The sequence below is a fragment of the Choloepus didactylus genome, chromosome 10 (genome assembly GCF_015220235.1).
Source record: "Choloepus didactylus isolate mChoDid1 chromosome 10, mChoDid1.pri, whole genome shotgun sequence".
NCBI classification, from domain to species: domain Eukaryota; kingdom Metazoa; phylum Chordata; class Mammalia; order Pilosa; family Megalonychidae; genus Choloepus; species Choloepus didactylus.
In genome coordinates, this window is record NC_051316.1 from 22,071,159 (window position 1) to 22,089,510 (window position 18,352).

The 18,352-nt window shown below is 40.0% G+C and overlaps 2 protein-coding genes across 10 annotated transcripts in view; both read right to left on the bottom strand.

Moving 5' to 3' along the window:
* The window catches only part of LOC119505040 (zinc finger protein 782-like), a 36,286-nt gene extending 31,847 nt beyond the window's left edge, over positions 1–4,439 (bottom strand). The window contains exons 1-2 of one of the 4 annotated variants that reach the window (XM_037797733.1): positions 4,354–4,439; positions 1,763–1,820 (exon numbers count right to left, since the gene is read on the bottom strand). In XM_037797733.1, coding sequence (XP_037653661.1) covers positions 1,763–1,777 — 15 coding nt within the window. In that variant the 5' untranslated portion in view covers positions 1,778–1,820; positions 4,354–4,439. Of the gene's footprint in view, positions 1–1,762; positions 1,897–3,043; positions 3,118–4,353 lie in introns of those variants that run through there. The other 3 variants (XM_037797734.1, XM_037797736.1, XM_037797732.1) reach the window with 3 other exon arrangements.
* The window catches only part of LOC119505042 (zinc finger protein 510-like), a 122,963-nt gene continuing 106,540 nt past the window's right edge, over positions 1,930–18,352 (bottom strand). Inside the window, exons 6-7 of one of the 6 annotated variants that reach the window (XM_037797750.1) lie at positions 4,354–4,440; positions 1,930–2,062 (exon numbers count right to left, since the gene is read on the bottom strand). In XM_037797750.1, the coding sequence (XP_037653678.1) occupies positions 4,382–4,440 (59 nt within the window). In that variant the 3' untranslated portion in view covers positions 1,930–2,062; positions 4,354–4,381. Of the gene's footprint in view, positions 2,063–2,245; positions 2,285–3,088; positions 3,220–4,353; positions 4,441–6,994; positions 7,029–16,196; positions 16,324–18,352 lie in introns of those variants that run through there. The other 5 variants (XM_037797749.1, XM_037797748.1, XM_037797747.1 and 2 more) reach the window with 5 other exon arrangements.

Consider the following 18,352-nt stretch of genomic DNA (forward strand, 5'->3'; position numbering starts at 1 on the left):
GCTTCTAAAATTCATCAGAGATTATCATGTTTTATCACATAGATAAAAATCAAAAAGCTTCACAGAATACTCCCTATATGACAAGCTCTGGGGAAGCAGGTACTCTGATCCTGTTGGCTCTACCTTCAAAATTCATCCAGAATCTGACCACTTCGAAGTACCACAACAGTTAATACCACTAAAAGCATCATTTCTTACCAGAATTATTGAAATCGCTTCCTACATTGTTCATGCCTCCATTATGACCACCAATGCCTCACTAATCATCTTCTAGTATCGATCAGTTATTCTTTTAAAACACATCAAAGCTGTCCTTTCTCAGTTCAAAACCTTCTGTGATCACTTAAATAAACAGAGAGACTCAACATGATCAAGACGTCATGCAATCAAATCAAAATTAAACTCTTGGCAGGCTTTAATGAGCTAGACAAGGCTTAATTTTAAAAATCTATATAAAGAAGGAAAGGACCTGGCATATTCTAAACAATTTTGAAAAAGAAGAACAAATTTGGAAGACACATCATTTCAAAACTTACTGTCAAAGGACACTAACCAAGACAGTGTGGTGTTAACAAAAAGATTAAACAAATGTACAGAAACCAGAAACAGACCACTTAAATACAGCACCTCAAAAAGAGGTGTGAAGGCAATTCAATGGAGAAAGTATATTCCTCTCAACAAATTAGGCTGGCAGCTAGGTGTGCAGAGGTGTAGAGCACAAATATGGTGAGTGTATGTTCCCTCCATTCAAATATTCAGGCAACACTGACAGCACACAAAATGTTAAGACCCAGAACCATGAAACTCTATGTTCCAAACTGGGCCAAACAGAACATATTTTCTCTTTTCTGATCAGCAGCCACAAAACTAAAATAAAATTTAAAAACAGATCAAAAAAGGAATTACAGATACAACACATAAAGACCCTAAAATCATAAGAGAATATTTAATCAAGCTCATGAAAATACATTTTAAAAAATAAAATAAACAATTCTCTATGAAACTGTAATGGCAAAAATTAAATCCAGAAAAAAACAGAAATCCAGGATAGATTATATTATTGACTATTTCATAAATCAAGTCAATCAAAATCTTCATGCAAAAGTCCCCGTTTTATAGGTGAGTTTCACAAAAATCTACAAATAACAGTTTTCTCATTTAGATTGCTAGAAAGGAAAATGAGAGCAAAAAGGGCCGTTTCCTTACAAAATCTGACACCATAATATGACAGGTCCACAAGAAAATTATAGTCTAATCTAATTTCATAATGCAGAAATAAAAATCCTGAATATAGTATTAGGAAAAAAAAAAAAAAAAAGAACCACATAAAAACCAATCAAAATAAGCACCCTTAGGAACATAGGTATGAAAAACTCAGCACAGTTATTAGCAAGCAGGGTCTATACAGGAATTTAAGAATACATTCACGTTAGAAAATAGATTATGTTATTCACAATTTTTATATGTTTAAGTAAAGAAATTATGCTTTTTCTCAGTAGATACACAAAAAGTACTCAATATAATTCAACGCAAACTCACAATAAACATGCGATCTTAGCAAACTGGTAACTGCAGGGAAGCTACTTGTGCTGACATAGGTGACCTACAAAAGCTGACACCAAACATTAGAGTTATTGGGGAAATCTTCCCACAAGTTTGACTCAATTTTTTTTCTAGCTCTTCTTTTCCAATAAATGCATGGACCCTTACAAAGCTCATAAATCCATTACAATGCAAATTGGGAGGTGAATAAAGAGCTCACCTGAGATTTTTTCATTTTCTGTGGCTCCTGGGAGAATGTGGAGACCTGTGATGGTCAGCTGGCGGAACAGAAAAAGGTCATGATATCTGGCCTGCCTTCCAGCTCCCGGATTTACCTCCCACAGATCTCAGAGCTCCAGATGGGGAGCAGCCTCCCTATGGGAAGAGGGCTCTTTGGGCCTTGAAAAGGCATGAGAAGGCAATGTTCAGATGATAGCATCTGTCCATGTGCAACTCTGAAATGAATATGGGGGCTTAAACCTGCAGTTCTTCACTGGATGAATATAAACTTTTCTCAATCCTGACAAAAACACAAAGAAATAAAACAAAAGAGGATTAGGTGAATTACAATACACCAAAGGATAACACAATACTCTTTCATTAAAAGTAACTTAGCAGAAACTACACATACCTGCAGACACACACATACGAGAGTATGTATAACTGCAGAAATTGGAGTAAGCTGTATTGAGTGAACCAATATCAATTTCCAGATTTTGATATTCTACTGTAGTTGTGCAAGCTGTTAAGACAAGAGTAGGCTGGGTAGGCTAAACATTTCTCTGCAACTTCCTGTGAATCTATAATTATTTCAAAATAAAAATGTTTTTTTAAAACTCTGAGTGATATTTTTGAAAGGTAAATATGCTGTTTTATACTTAGAACATAATAAATTTATTTTGTGCATTAAAAAAGTAACTTAGAAGAATAATACTCATGGTGCATCATTTATCTATTTTTCCAATAATATTGTTTATTCTTTGACATACAAAGTACTCAGAAAGCAGACTAAAATAAATGAAGGTTATTTAAAGGCAAGGATAATTAATTATTTGTTTTAATCACAATATAGTTTCTCAAAAGGCCCTTGTGTTAAGATGCTTGTGGTGCCTTATCTGTGAAAGTGAACTGCACTGTGTTTTCCTCCTGGCTCTGCCACAAACAAACTGGATGTCCCCGGACAGGTTACTGAAGCTGTCAGCACCGATGTCTTTAAAGCTTTCAAGAGTGGGAAAAAGATATCCATGGAAATCCCTCATGAAGCATCATTCTAATGATAAGAATAATGTCAGGAGTGTCACATGCGGTAATGGACAGGAGTCAAAGCAGCACATAATTTTAATAGAGTGGCAAATGAAAGCATAGGAACCTTTTAGGGATGGGTGGAGACAGAATACCCTCACTTCTACAGGTTATCCCCTATCTCCAGACCACGCCCATACAGGCTCTCCTGTGAAGTGGCCTTTGCTGAGCATCCTGCCTCTGGGCCTCCTCAGCTCACCTCGCCCTTCTCAAAGCTGGTCCAACCCCTCCACTGTCCGACAGCCTGTGGTGGCTTCTGGAGGTGGAGACATCATCAAGTTTGCTTCATTCTAGGCAGGCGGATCAAGAACTGCTTTTGGCTGAGCAAATCACAACCTGCTTCTTTCTGGGCAATTCAGCCTCTCCTCTGAAGCTCTGGTGAGAGGTGAAAAGTCAGAGAAGCATTCTCTTCCAGGTAAGATTCCAGTTCCCAGAGGCCCCCTGCTTCCTACCTCACTACTGCTGCTTTTTCCCAAAAGATCGGGACCCTGGACCCGGAAAGCAAGTTCACTTGAGGGCAAAAAACACATGACTCTTGGAACTTACTGTAGTATCAGACTTAAAACACAAATAGCCTGCAAGTCCAGGAAGGGCCAGGAACATTGTCTTACCCAAAGGATCTAAAGACACCAGAACGCATTTGCTACGTGGAAGGATGCCCTCCACATTCAATTCACACATCACCAGAGACCTCCGGACAGGCCACTCAGTTAAGTGCTGTGATATTAGAAAGAGCCTGAGAATTGAGAAAAGCACACCTGCCTTTAAATCCAAACTTTAAAATCCTGCTGGCTTGTGACCTGAGCACATCATCCCACCACGTTGAACTTCAGCTTTTTACTTTTAGTGCATATAGTTATACCGACATCATAAAGTGGCTATGAGGTTTACACAGGCCACTAAATGAAAGGAACAAAGCGTCTTCTAAACATAAAAGCAGTTGTCACTAACTTAGTGCTTAGTACCTGGCATTTGTATAATTATAGATAATACTCAACTAACTTTCTAAACAGTATCCTGAAGCAGTCATTATTACTAACCTCATTTTCTTAGGAATGAGCTCACCTTCCCCAAGTACCTTATCTGGCCCCTGGTTTCCGGTGACAGAGCTGGAATTTACTCAGGCCTTTCTCTCTCCCAAGTCCGCAGACCCATGGCCGGCTCTTTCCGTCACGCTCACAAAGTTATAACGTTATAAACACACCCTGACTTCCCGCCTTCGGCGCCGACTTTTTCCTGGTCGAGCTATACCTGGGACGGGCAGAAGCTCCCCAAAACTCCGCTGGTACCAAGCACCTTCCCCTCAGGAGGCCTCTGCACCCCCGGCGCCCCGAGCGCGCGCGGAGCTGGGGATTCGCCCCCGTTGGCCTTTCTGGGTAGGACTGTCGGGCCCGGCGCGCGCACGGGCTCCAGGCGGCGAGGTCGCTCCTATGGACTCCCTTTCCCGCTCCCCGGGCCCAAGCCCGCAGCTCCCAGCTGCTCCCCACGGCTCTCAACCCGGGTACTTACCTTCGAACCCGTAGAGACGCCGGAGATCTCAGGAAGGTCTCAAGAAGCTTGAGTGGGCGTCTTGAAGAGGCAGAGCTCCGACTGCGCCTGCGCAGAGAAAGTCCAGACTAGAGTTCCCAGAACGCTGCGCGCGGTACGTAAGTGTCGCGAGTACATTGCCAAAGTCAGTTTTTGATGTTTCTGGGTAATACAGAGTTGGGGGGTGATATTCTTAAAGGTCTCCGCTACCCCCAACTTCCTTCAGAACCTAAAGAGGTTAAGGCTTAAATTTGAACACTACCGCCAAAAACAAAGCCTGGTCCCGAACAGATCCCGATGGAAATACCAACCTTTTCTTAAGACATTTGGAAAAATTTGGGGAAACTTGCATTACTAAATGTATGACTACCTATGTGTTTAGGAAAGAAATTGTAAAGTAGTTTGTTCGAAAGGCGGGTAACGAAGCCAAACGGCAGGCAAGAAAGAAAAAAGTTTTATTTGAGAGAAGCCTCACGGGGAGTACCCCAGGCAGGCGGAAAAGCTGCTTAGAAGCGAGAGCGCACAGTCTGGTAGCGGGATTTCCTTTTATAGGCCTTTTTGCCAATCAGGAGGTTACACGGGGTTCTGGACATGTAAGGTATGTGAGTTTGGCCAATAGAGGATTATACAAAATTTATTTTGTAACTTCCGCAGTGCCTGGTTTGTGCGTTTGAACAGGGGAGGTGGGGAGGGAGGGAGTAAATTTGTGGCGCCAGATGGGGAAAGGGAGTCCCGCGCGGCGCAGCCTGGCTTCCCCGCTGTGCTGCAGCAAACAAAGGGAGTGGCGCGAAATGGAGGAAAGGGAGAGGCCGCCACGGCGCAGCCCGGCTTCACAAAAGAGGGAAATGGAGGAGGGGCTCCAAGCCCAGACCTAACAGAAATTATATATATTATATATAACTTTAAATTTATCTGCTAACTTAAAAATTTTCCTCCTGGGACCTCGATCCTTTCTTTTTACTACAAACTCCAGACCCACCGTCCCCCTAAACTGGTACTGCGTGCCCCGGAGCCCACCCTGACTGTTTTAAGCCGGAGCCGAGTCTAGCGCCGCAGTTATACTGTATATAAGAAAACTGTTGCTTTATACACATTAGCATTGTTCACTGCTGAATTCTCTTATTGTTTCAACAAACTGTTATGTTAATTATCTCGGATTTTCACGCACGTAATGCCAAGTTTACTTGCTTTTCCCCAATGTTTAGAATTCTTAACCATTGCAAATAATAACTACAAAAGTACTGGTGACATTTGATTAAATCAATTATAATAATCCTTAACATTAAGATCTCTAATACAGAAAAAATGGACAATTCATTCAACAGTTATTGAAAACCTGCCATATGGTATACATCATTCCAGGTGCTGTGATTGCAACATGAAATAAGAGATACAACTTCCTCCCCTTAATCACGGTCTCCAGAAGAAACAGGTATCACCCTCAATTGGAACAATTGAGATGAGTCTATTAAAAGGGCTCTTGACAAACCATGGGCAGGGTTGATGAACTACCCTGTGACAAATGACAGTAAGGAGCCATATCACCACAGGTGTGAAGTGGGAGTATGAGAATTACTGGAATCTGGAAGAAAGGGGCACTGCAGTAGGAGTAATGGCCTCACTAAGCTTAATATTGTAATGACCAACTCATCACACAGCACAAAGAGTCATCAGAATATGTATACTGCATACACTTGTTATCAACCCTCTAATGTCCTATCTTTGATAAGCATTCATAAACCCTACTCTGTTTTTCTCCATGAAATCCATCCACACGTCTCTTCCAGATATTTTTTGTTACCAATTTTTTACTGTTATTCTTTTCTAGCTCCTAACTACCTGTCAACTCATTGAGCCATTGGAGATGAGTCAGTATGAATCTAAACTCAGAATCTCTCTTCATCATAAAGTGGACAAATATATCTTGCTAAACTGTGCAAACTGAGAATTCACATCTCAAAAAACTTTGAGAACCAGCCCTTGGGGGGGACTATATTTCCAGCAGCCATCACTTCTAGATTATTCCACCATGCATGGTCGGTCATGAATGGAAATTCAACCTGTCTATGGCTACACTGCAATTTCCTTTCTGGGCATAGCTAAGTTTTACCCTGAATATGGACATGGAGTCAATATAGGAGGTTGTAGGGACAGGTCCTGAAGGAAATATGCATCTCCTTTCTGGGATGAGTTACACTAGGAGCCCCCCTAGGGATTGGGAGTGAGAAATGAGACCTACTCTCAGAAGCCAGTTTATCCTCATTCTTTTTCTCAACTTATCAGAAACGTTGATTTTCACAAAACTGAAAGGTCTTAAAATTGCAGATATTGTGCCAGGTACAAGGAATCCTACTAACTCAGTAAACCTCAAAGCCTAATTTCCCAGATAAAGTATCTAGAGCACAGAGTATTTGTTGCAACTAACTGTCACACCCTGAGGGTGCTTTGCCAGTCGAAAGACCAAAGAAAACACCAGCAGATTCTGAGACATGAGCTTTATTCAGGGTGTACTTACAGGAAGGCAGAAATCAGCAAAAATCAAATGGCTTTGAGAGGCAGGGCAAGATGACAAAGTAGTGAGGTCTAGGTTGTAGTTACTCCTCCAGGGCAGTTGGTAGAAAGCCAGGAATTGCATGGACCGGACACTGCAGAGGAATCTGAGATTGGACAAACTTCATACAACACTCACGAACGTGTGGAACAGCTGAGATCAGCGAAATCTGTATGTTCTCCCAGACGGGGACCGTGCATTCCAGGCACAATCCCGAGGGAGGAGGGGACATCAGTGCTGGGAACCAGGAGAGAGAACAAAAGCTGCAACCATAGATAAACTGAGAGCAGACACTGGAAAATCTGGGAGCAGTCAGCCCAGCAGAGAAGATATAGGGCTAGCAAAACAGCAAAAAAAACAAAACAAAACAAAACAAAAAACAAAATAAAAACAGAGACTTCTGGAGACAGGTGAACATACTATGGAGAAGGGCAGGGCTCAAACAGAATCAGACACATGTGCAACTGCAAATCCAGGGAGGGAGAGCCCTTGTCTCAAAAGCCAGCTTTTCTGCTTTCTTGATTGTTCCTTAATCGCCCTCAACTCCTGGTCTTTTAGCATTTCAATAGCCCATTAGATCTGCAAGGACTGTAAATAGTCCATACTAGGCCCTTCCTTTTATTTTTTTATTTTTTTATTTTTCTCTTTTTCTAAAACAATTATTCTAAAAAGCCCACTACAGAAAGCCTCAAAGACTTGCCATTTGAGCCCAGGCAAGAGCAGAGCTAAGATAGCTCTGAGAGGCAAAGCAATAAGTCTAGTGGCATAGAAAATTTGCTAAACACCATAACTTCCCAGACTTTTTGGGAACTCAGATCCCAGGGGTTGGAATCCATTAACTAACTTCAGTCAGCCACGCCCCTGACAGGGTCAGGGTCACCTGGAGAACTAAAGGCACCCTGCCTCCTTACACTGGAGGGGGAACTGTGGGCTAGCAAGCGCCACATGCTGGACAGCATAGGAGAAGCACAGAGTCTAAAGACCTCACAGGAGGGTCTCATTTTCAAGGAAACTCCACACCCTCCTCCTTAGACCTGGGCCTCTCAGGACTAGGAAAACCTGACTGGGGCTGACCATATTTGAGGAGATCACCACACAAAAAGGCTACACAGAGGCAGGGCAAGAAACAGAAAAGCAAGAGGTGAAAAACTCTGATCAACTAAATGGAATCTAAGTTAAAGGTCTAGAATAAGCTGAACTAAACAACAAAGGTTAGAGAACAAAGCCAACCAACAAGAAAATCCTAGGTAAAACAGTGAAGACAAGCTCCAGAATAAACTAATTAAGAAAGTCAGATGCATAGACAGCTTACAATAATGAGCCATACTAGGAAACACGAAAATATGGACCAGCCAAAGGAACAAACTAATAGTTCAACTGAGATACAGGAGTTGAAGCAGTTATTGCTAAATCAATTCAATGAGCTGAAGGAAGAAATAATTGGAGATGTTCAAACAAATCTAAATCAATTCAAAAATTAAGTCAATGAATTGAAGGAAGACAGCAGAAGAGATGAAGGATATAAAAAGGACACTGGATGACCATAAGGAAGAATACATTAACTTGAAAAACCAAATGACAGAACTTATGGGAATGAAGGGTATAATGGAGGAGATGAAAAAGACAATGGAGGGATGCAACAGTAGATTTGAACAGGCAGAAGAAAGGATCAGTGAATTGGAAAACCACACATCTGAATTCACACACATGAAAGAACAGATGGTGAAAAGAATGGAAAAGTATGAGCAGGGTCTCAGGGAGCTGAGTGACGACATGAAATGCACAAACATACATGATATGGGTGTCCCAGAAAGAGAAGATGGGGGAAAGGGGCAGAGAGAATAATAGACTAAATAATCACTGAAAATTTCCCAACTCCTATGAAAGACAGAAAATTAGAGATTCAGGAAGTACAGTGCACCCCAAACAGAATAGACCCCAAAAGATGTACTCCAAGACACTTACTGATCAAATTGTCCACTGTCAAAGACAAAGAGAGGATTCTGAAAGCAGCAAGAGAAAAGCAATCCATCACGTACAAGGGAAGCTCAATAAGACTATGTACAGATTTCTCTGCAGAAACCATGGAGGCGAGAAGACAGTGGTATGATATATTTAACATACTGAAAGAGAAGAACTGCCAACCAAGAATTCTATATCCAGCAAAACTATCCTTCAAAAATGAGGGAGAGATTAAAATATTTTCAGACAAACAGACACTGACAAAATTCATGAATACGAGACCAGCGCTACAGGAAATACTAAAGGGAGTGCTACAGGCTGATATGACAAGACAGGAGGAAGAAGTTTGGAGAAGAGTGTAGACATGAAGATTATCAGGAAGGGTAAAAAGAGAGAGAGCAAAAAATAAGACATGACATATAAAATCCAAAAGACAAAATGACAGAAGAAAGTTCTGCCCTTACAGTAATAACACTAAATGTTAATGGATTAAACTCCTCATTAAAAAGACACAGACTGGTAGAATGGATTAAAAAACAGGACCCATCTATATGCTGTCTACAAGAAACTCACCTTAGACACAAGGACAAAAATAGGCTGAAAGTGAAAGGTTGGAAAAAGATATTTCATGCAAACAGCAATAAGAAAAAAGTGGGAGTAGCTATATTAACATCAGAAAAAGTAGACTTCAAAAGTAAAATAATTAAAAGAGATGAAGAAGGATACTATATATTAATAAAAGGGTCAATTCATCAAGAAAACATAACAATCATAAATATTTATGTACCAAGCCAGAGTGCCCCAAAATTCATGAGGCAAACACTGAGAACACTAAAAGGAGTAGATAACTCCACAATAATAGGTGGAGTCTTCAGTACACCACTCTCATCAATGGATATAACATCCAGACAGAGGATCAACAAGGAAAAGGAGATGTTGAATTGTATGATAAGTGAACTAGACTTGACAGACATTTATAGAACACTACACCCCACAAAAGCAGGATATATATTCTTCTTGAGTGCTCCTGGAACATTTTCTAGGACAGACCACATGCTGGGTCACAAAGTAAGCCTCAACAAATTTAAAACTATTGATGTAAAAAACACTATCTCAGATCATAATGGAATGAAGTTGTAAATAAATAACAGGCAGAGGATTGTAAAATTCACAAATATAGAGACTGAACAACACACTCTTAGAAAACCAGTGGGTAAAGAAGTCACAAGAGAAATCAGTAAATACCTTGAGGCAAAAGACAATGAAAACACAATATATCAAAACTTATGGGATGCACCAAAGGTGGTGCTGAGAGGGAAATTTATTGCCTTAAATGCCTACGTTAGAAGAGAGAGCAAAAATTGAGGAATTAACTGTTCACCTGGAGGAACTAGAGAAAGAACAGCAAATAACCCCCCAAAGCAAACAGAAGGAAAGAAATAACAAAGATCAGAGCAGAAATAAATGAAACTGAGAACAGGAAAACAACAGAGAGAATCAACAAAACCAGAAGATGGTTCTTTGAGAAAATCAACAAAATTGATGGACCCCTAGCTAGGCTAACAGATGATTAGGGATAGGGATAGGGATAGGGATGATGCAAATAAATGCAATAAGAAACAGTAAAGGAAACATAACTACTGACCCTGCAGAAATAAAGGAGATAATGAGAAGATACTGTGAGCAACTATATGCTAATAAACTGGACTACTTACATGAAATGGACAACTTTCTAGAAAAGCATAAACAACCAACATTGAACCAAGAAGAAGTAGACGACCTCAACAAAACAATCACAAGGAAAGAGATTGAGTCAGTCATCAAAAAGCTCCCCAAAAAGAAAAGCCCAGAACCAGATGGCTTCACATGTGAATTCTACCAAGCATTCAAGAAAGAATTAATACCAATCCTGCTCAAACTCTTCAAAAAAATTGAAGAGGAGGGAAAGCTACTCAACTCATTCTATGAAGCCAACGTCACCCTAATACCAAAATCAGACAAAGATACTACAATAAAAGAAAATTATAGACCAATCTCTTTAATGAATATAGATGCAAAAATCCTCAACAAAATTGTGGAGACATGGAAGTTTCCCTGGCTTGATAGGTTATACAGGGAGGCCGCCAACAAAGCATTGGGAGCCTGAGGGTGGGCACCAGGCTAGGAGAAGGCCAAAGCTTTGCGTGCCTGAAGGCAGGCACCAATTTAGATAAGGGTCAAGTCACCGGACTCCTTCCGTGCTCCTGTCTCATGCTCCTGCTGTCTCCCATCTAGCCCCAAAGAGATTGTCCCTTGAGATCAAAGACATGCAATCACACCTATGGCTTTAGAAAAAATGCACGCTCCCTGAAATACCTGAGAACAGTCATGTAGGAGACTACCTTGTATGCTATAAAAACCTATAGAAATGAGTAGAAAAAAACTTTCTTTTGCATGAACACAGAGATGGAGTCGGCTCCCTTCTTTCACAATATTGAGTCAGTCATCAAAAAGCTCCCGCAAAAGAAAAGCCCAGGACCAGATGGCTTCACATGTGGATTCTACCAAGCATTCAAGAAAGAATTAATACCAATCCTGCTCAAACTCTTCAAAAAAAATTGAAGAGGAGGGAAAGCTACCCAACTCATTCTATGAAAGCCAATGTCACCCTAATACCAAAATCAGACAAAGATACTACAATAAAAGAAAATGGTAGACCAATCTCTAAGAAAATGGTAGACCAATCTCTTTAATGAATATAGATGCAAAAATCCTCAACAAAATACTCGCAAATTGATTCCAGCAGCACATTAAAAGAATTATACCCCATGACCAAGTGGGTTTACTCCAGGCATGCAAGGCTGGTTCAACATAAGAAAATCAATTAATGTAATCTACCACAGCAATAAATCAAAGCAAAAGAACCACATGATCATCTTATGGATGCAGAAAAGGCATTTGAAAAAATTCAGCATCCTTTCTTGATGAAGACACTTCAAAGGATAGGAATAGAAGGAAATTTTCTCAATATGATAAAGGAAATATATGAAAAATGCACAGCTAACATTGTATTCAATGGGGAGAGACTGAAAGCTTTCCCTCTAAGATCTGGAACAAGACAGGGATGCCCACTATCACCATTGCTATTCAATATTGTGCTGGAAGTTCTAGCTAGAGCAATCAGGCAAGAAAAAAGAAAGAAAAGGCATCCAAATTGGAGAGGAAGAAGTAAAACTTTCACTGTTTGCAGATGACATGATTCTATATGCAGAAAATCCAGAAAAATCTACAGCAAAGCTATTAGAGCTAATCAATGAACACAGCAAAGTGGCAGACTACAAGATCAACACACAGAAATCTGTAGTGTTCTTATACACAAGTAATGTGCCACAAGAGGAAGAAATTTTTAAAATTCCATTTACAATAGCAACCAAAAGAATCAACTCTTTATGAATAAATTTAACAAAGGCCACAAAAGACCTATACAAAGAAAATTACAAGAAACTGCTAAAAGAAATTGCACAGGACCTAAAAAAAATGGAAGAACATACCATGTTCATGGATTGGAAGACTAAATATACTTAAGATGTCAGCTTTACCTAAACTGATTTATAGATTCAATACAATACTAATTAAAATCCTAGGAACCTACTTTGCAGAAATAGAAAAACCAATAGCCAATTTTATTTTGGAAGGGCAAGGTGCCCCAAATAGCCAAAAATACCTTCAGAAAGAGGAACGAAGTGGGAGGTCTCACACTACCTGACTTTGAAACATATTACAAAGCTACAGTGCTCAAAACAGCATGGTATTGGCATAAGGACAGAGATACTGACCAGTGGAATTGAACTGAATGTTCAGAAATAGATTCTCGCATCTACAGACAACTGATCTTTGATAAGGCAATCAAGCCAAAGCGACTGGGACAGAGCAGCCTCTTCAATAAAGGTGTTTGGAGTACTGGATATCCACTTCCAAAAGAATGAAAGAAGACTCCTACCTCACACCTTATACAAAAATTAACTCTAATTGGATCAAAGACCTAAACATAAGTTCTAAGACCATAAGACTCTTAGAAGAATATGTAGGTCAATATCTTAAACATCTTGTGATAGAAGTGGTTTCCTAGACGTTATACCCAAAGCGTGAGCAACCAAGAACAAATAGAGAAATGGGATCTCCTCAAAATCAAACACTTTTGTACATCAAAGGACTTTGTTAGAAAAGCTAAAAGGCAGCCTACACAATGGGAGACAATATTTGGAAACCACATATCAGATAAGGGCTTAATATCCTGAATATATAAAGCAATCCTACAACTCAATAACAGAAAGACAAACAACCCAATTAAAAAATGGGCAAAAGACATGGACAGAAATTTTTCTGAAGAGAAAATACAAATGGCTCAAAAACATGAAAAAATGCTCAACTTCACTGGCTATTAGGGAAATGCAAATCAAAACCACAATGAGATATCATCTCACACCTACCAGAATAGCCATTATCCAAAAAACAGAAAACTACAAGTGCTGGAGAGGATGTGGAGAAAGAGGCACTCATTCATTGCTGGTGAGGATGTAGAATGGTACAACCACTCTGGAAGACAGGTGGAGGTTCCTCAGGAAGCTAAGTAAAGATTTGCCATATGACCCAGCTATTCCATTCCTAGGTATATACTCAAAGGAACTGAAAGTTAAGACACAGACATTTGTAAACCGATGTTTATCACAGTTTTATTCATGATTGCCAAGAGATGGAAGCAGCCCAAATATCTATCAATGGACAATGGAAAAACAAACTGTGGTATATACACATGATGGAATATTATACAGCTGTAAGACAGAACAAAGACATGGAACATATAATAATGTGGATGAACCTTGAGGACATTATGTTGAGTGAAGTTAGCCAGAAACAAAAGGACAAATACTGTATGGTCTCACTAATATGAAATAACCTAATGATCAAACTTTGAGAGTTTAAAACCTGATAACATAGGCTACAAGGAGATAGAAAGTGGGTGGAGATCAGGCATTTGATGCTGAAGGACTACAGAAATGTTCAGCAGGATTGGTTATATAGATCCAGAAATAGCATAATACTGTGTAATGGTAGCACAACATTGTAAGTACATGGAACAATGAGATCTGGGAGTAAAGATGAAAGTGGTGGGATAGTGGAATTTATGATACCAGAGGTAAAGATAGATGATGAAGACTGGTCCTGTATAACTTGGCAAAAACTGGAGTGGCCAATGACTGTTGCTAAATGTACAAATATAAAAATGTTCTCACGTGTGGGAGAACAAATTAATGTCAAGCATGCCAAGTGTTGAAAAAGGGATGGTATTTGGGAAAAAACATAATCAAAGCAAACTGGAGTCTATGGTCAGCAGTAACATTCCAATATGCTTCCATTAAATGTAACAAAGGCAATATAACAAAGTTAAATGTGTATGAGAGGGGGATATAAGGGAGGGATTTGGGATTCTTTGTAGTGGTGTTTTTTTCTGTCCTTACTGTTGTATTGTATGACATTTTTCTTTTTCTTTTTATTATCTTCTTTATTATTCACCAAAAAAAACCTTTTTCATAATAATCAATATGTTCAAGTGCTGACTGTGGTGATAAATGTACAACTATGTGATGATGCTGTGAACAACTGATTGTACACTGTGGATGGCTGTATGTTATAAGAATATATCTCTATGAGATTGTAGAAAAAATATAAATAGAGGTGTTCTAGTTTGCTAATGCTGCGGAATGCAAAACAGCAGAGATGGATTGGCTTTTAAAAAGGGGGTTTGTTTAGTTGCACAGTTACAGTCTTAAGGCCATAAAGTGTCCAAGGTAACACATCAGTAATCAGGTACCTTCACTGGAGGATGGCCAATGGCATCCGGAAAACCTCTTTTAGCTGGGAAGGCACGTGGCTGGCATCTGCTCCAAAGCTCTGGCTTCAAAATGGCTTTCTCCCAGGACGTTCCTCTCTAGCAAGCTTGCTCCTCTTCAAAACATCACTCACAGCTGCACTGAGTTCGTTCTCTTTTTAGTCAGCTCATTTATTTGGCTACACTGATCAAGGCCCACCCTGAATGGGTGGGGCCATGCCTCCATGGGAATATCTCATCAGAGTCATCACCCACAGCTGGATGGGGCACATTCCAAGCAAATCTAATCAGCACCAAAATATCTGCCCCACAAGACTACAACAAAGATAATGGCGTTTGGGGGACACAATACATTCAAACTGGCACAAGAAGTAAAAGTGCTGAAGAAACATGGAGACAGGGATGTACCTATATATTGTTGATAAGGAGGCAGAATGGTGTAGCCTTTCTGGAGGTCATTGTGGTGGCTCCACAAGAAGCTACCTATGTGGGGCCATAAGGTCCTACAAACTCATTGTGGGGTATGTATTTGGAAGATCTGAGAGCAGAGACATGAATGGGCATTTGCACACTGGTGTTTATGGAGGCAGTATTCATGATTTGCAATGGGTGGAAGTGGCCTAAGGGTATACTGAGGAACAGAATGGTGAACTGTGGTGTATGCATACAACGGAATATTGAGCAACTACAAGAAGGAGTGAAGCTGTGAGACACGCAGCGAGGTGAATGGATCCTGTAGACAGCATGTTGAGTGAAGTGTTTCATTATACACATTATAGTGTTTGCCAGAAACAAAGGCAAACACTATAATGCCTCACTGATATGAACTAACTACAATGTGTAACTCAGAACTGAATCTTAGAGCACAGCCTAAAAGGGAAACGATTATTGTAATGGTCCCTAGATTGTAAGCTCTTACAGTAGTCAAATCTATTCCTGAATTGTAATGGCTATCTCCAAACTCTGAGATGTTGATCCCTTAGTGTATAACCTGATTGGTCTCTGGAACATTGGGTATCTGTGTTACACCTGAAACTCAGAGCTAGAGCTTTGCAAGTATGAATATCACTATTAATGCATACAGCAACTGTTTAAAAAAAAAAGCTGAAATAGAGCCAAGACTTCAATTAGAGATATAAATAAAACAGATCTGGTTAAGACTAGAGCAAATCAGGCCAAAGGGTAAAGGTTGAAACTGTCTGTGAGTTAAAACTTCAACTTCCAGGTGAGACCAAGGGAAGAGATGTTTATTTGGTGTAGGATCTATATTTTCTACATAATATAACTTCTACAGTCAGTTTGTTCAAACACGACAATTACATGGAACTTTGAATAGGAAGTGAGCTATGGTAGGTCTGTATAGGTTAGAATGAAATAGCAACACATCCTAAAGTAATTTGGGTGGAGAATAAAAATATATATTCAGGGCCCCCCTGAAGAGCTGAGGGAGAATGCAGAGGTGTTGGACTTCCTCACCTGGGTTGTTGCTGATGTTCTCAAAAACATTGGGGACTGAAGGCTTGATGTGCTGAGACCTCTGTCTTGGGGCTGGTCTCTGTGAAGCTGGATGCTGCAAGAAGAAGCTAAACCTGTTTATAATTGTGCCTAAGAGTCTCCCCCTGAGTGCCTCTTTGTTGCTCAGATGTGGCCCTCTCTCTCTAACTGAGCCACATTGGTGGGTGATCTCGCTGCCCTCCCCCCTACATGGGACCTGATGCCCAGGGGTTTAAATCTCCCTGGCAACACAGAATATGACTCCCAGGGATGACTCTGGACCCAGCATCATGGGATTGAGAACATCTTCTTGACCAAAAGGGGAATGTGAAATGAAACGAAATAAAGCTCCAGTGGCTGAGAGATTTCAAATGGAGTTGAGAGGTCACTCTGTTGGACATTCTTACGCACTATATAGATAACACTTTTTAGATTTTAATATATTGGAATAGCTAGAAGTAAATACCTGAAACTACCAAACTCCAACCGAGTAGCCTTGACTCTTGAAGATGATTGTATAACAATGCAGCTTACAAGGGGTGACAGTGTGATTGTGAAAACCCTTGGATCACACTCCCTTTATCCAGTGTATGGATGGATGAGGAGAAAAATGGGGACAAAACCTAAATGAAAAATAGGGTGGGATGGGGGGAGTGATTTGGGTGTTCTTTTTTACTTTTATTTTTTATTCTTATTCTGATTCATTCTGGTGTAAGGAAAATGTTCAAAAATAGATTGGGGTGATGAAGCACAACTGTAAGATGGTACTGTGAACAGCTGATTGTACACCAAGGATGACTGCATGGTATATGAATATATCTCAATAAAACTGAATTTTTTTTTAAAAAAAGAGATGTTGAAATCCTAAAAAAAAAAAAAAAAGAAAAATCAAACAGGTTTTCTCTTCACCAGGCAGGTACAGCTTTCAGCAGGGCAGTTGACTGTGCAATCAAGCTAACCTGTCAAGCTGGAAGGGCTTTCTAGACAAAGACATTCTCATGATACAGGTTGTTTTTGTTTTGTTTTGTTTTGTTTGTTTATTTTGTAGATTTCAATAAGATTGATAATATCCAAGGGGGCTCAGAAAGGAGGTAAGCTATAGATGTATGAGGTGTGGTTTCTATACGTACATAGTCCAAGCTGCACATTCTTGTCAGGACACAGAGGTGGTAGATTAAACATTAACTGGCCTAGGTCACACAGGCCGCTGAGTGCCAGGTTTCTCACCCCCCGCCCCCGAAGTTAAGCTAGCAGATGTTACATTCCACCCCCACGCAGCAATCTGCGTTGACCATAGGACAGGCATTGCAACTATAACCCACAACAACAATATACCAAGCAACACAACACTAATATTCCAGTACAGAGAGATAACAGGCCTGTTCATAATTATGCCAGGGCCAAGTCAGTGAGTTCCATCATCTAGGTAAAGGATCATCAGACAACTGATCAATACTTTGTATATGATTTTGCATGTGATTTAGAGCCTGTGTTACATTCTGGGAATTATCAGGTATATATATACAACACTGAATATTGATTACAGCAGCATTCCCCAAACAGAACAGATCTGAATAGGCCCACACCAAGACACTGAATGATCAGATTATCAAATGTCAAAGACAAAGAGAGAATCCTGAAAGCAGCAAGAGAAAAGTGATCCATCATGTATGAAGGAAGACTATGTGCAGATTTCTCAGTAGAAACCATGGAGGCAAGAAAGAAGTGGAATGATACATTTAAGATACTGAAAGAGAAATCTGCCAACCAAAAATCCTACATCCGGCAAAACTGTCCTTCAAATATGAGGGAGAGTTTAAAAAATTCTCTGACAAACAGACAATGAGTTTGTGAACAAGCTACCTGCTCTACAGGAAATACTAAAGGGAGCAATATAGACAGACAGGAAAAGACTGAAGTGAGAGGTTTGGAGCACAATTTTGGGTGATGGTAGCACAGCAACGTAAGTACACTGAACAAAAATAACTGAGTATGGTTGAAAGAGGAATGTTAGGAGCATGGAGGACACCAGAAGGAAAGAGAAAAGATAAAGACTGGGACTGTATAACTCAGTGAAACCTAGAGTGCTCAACAGTTGTGATAAA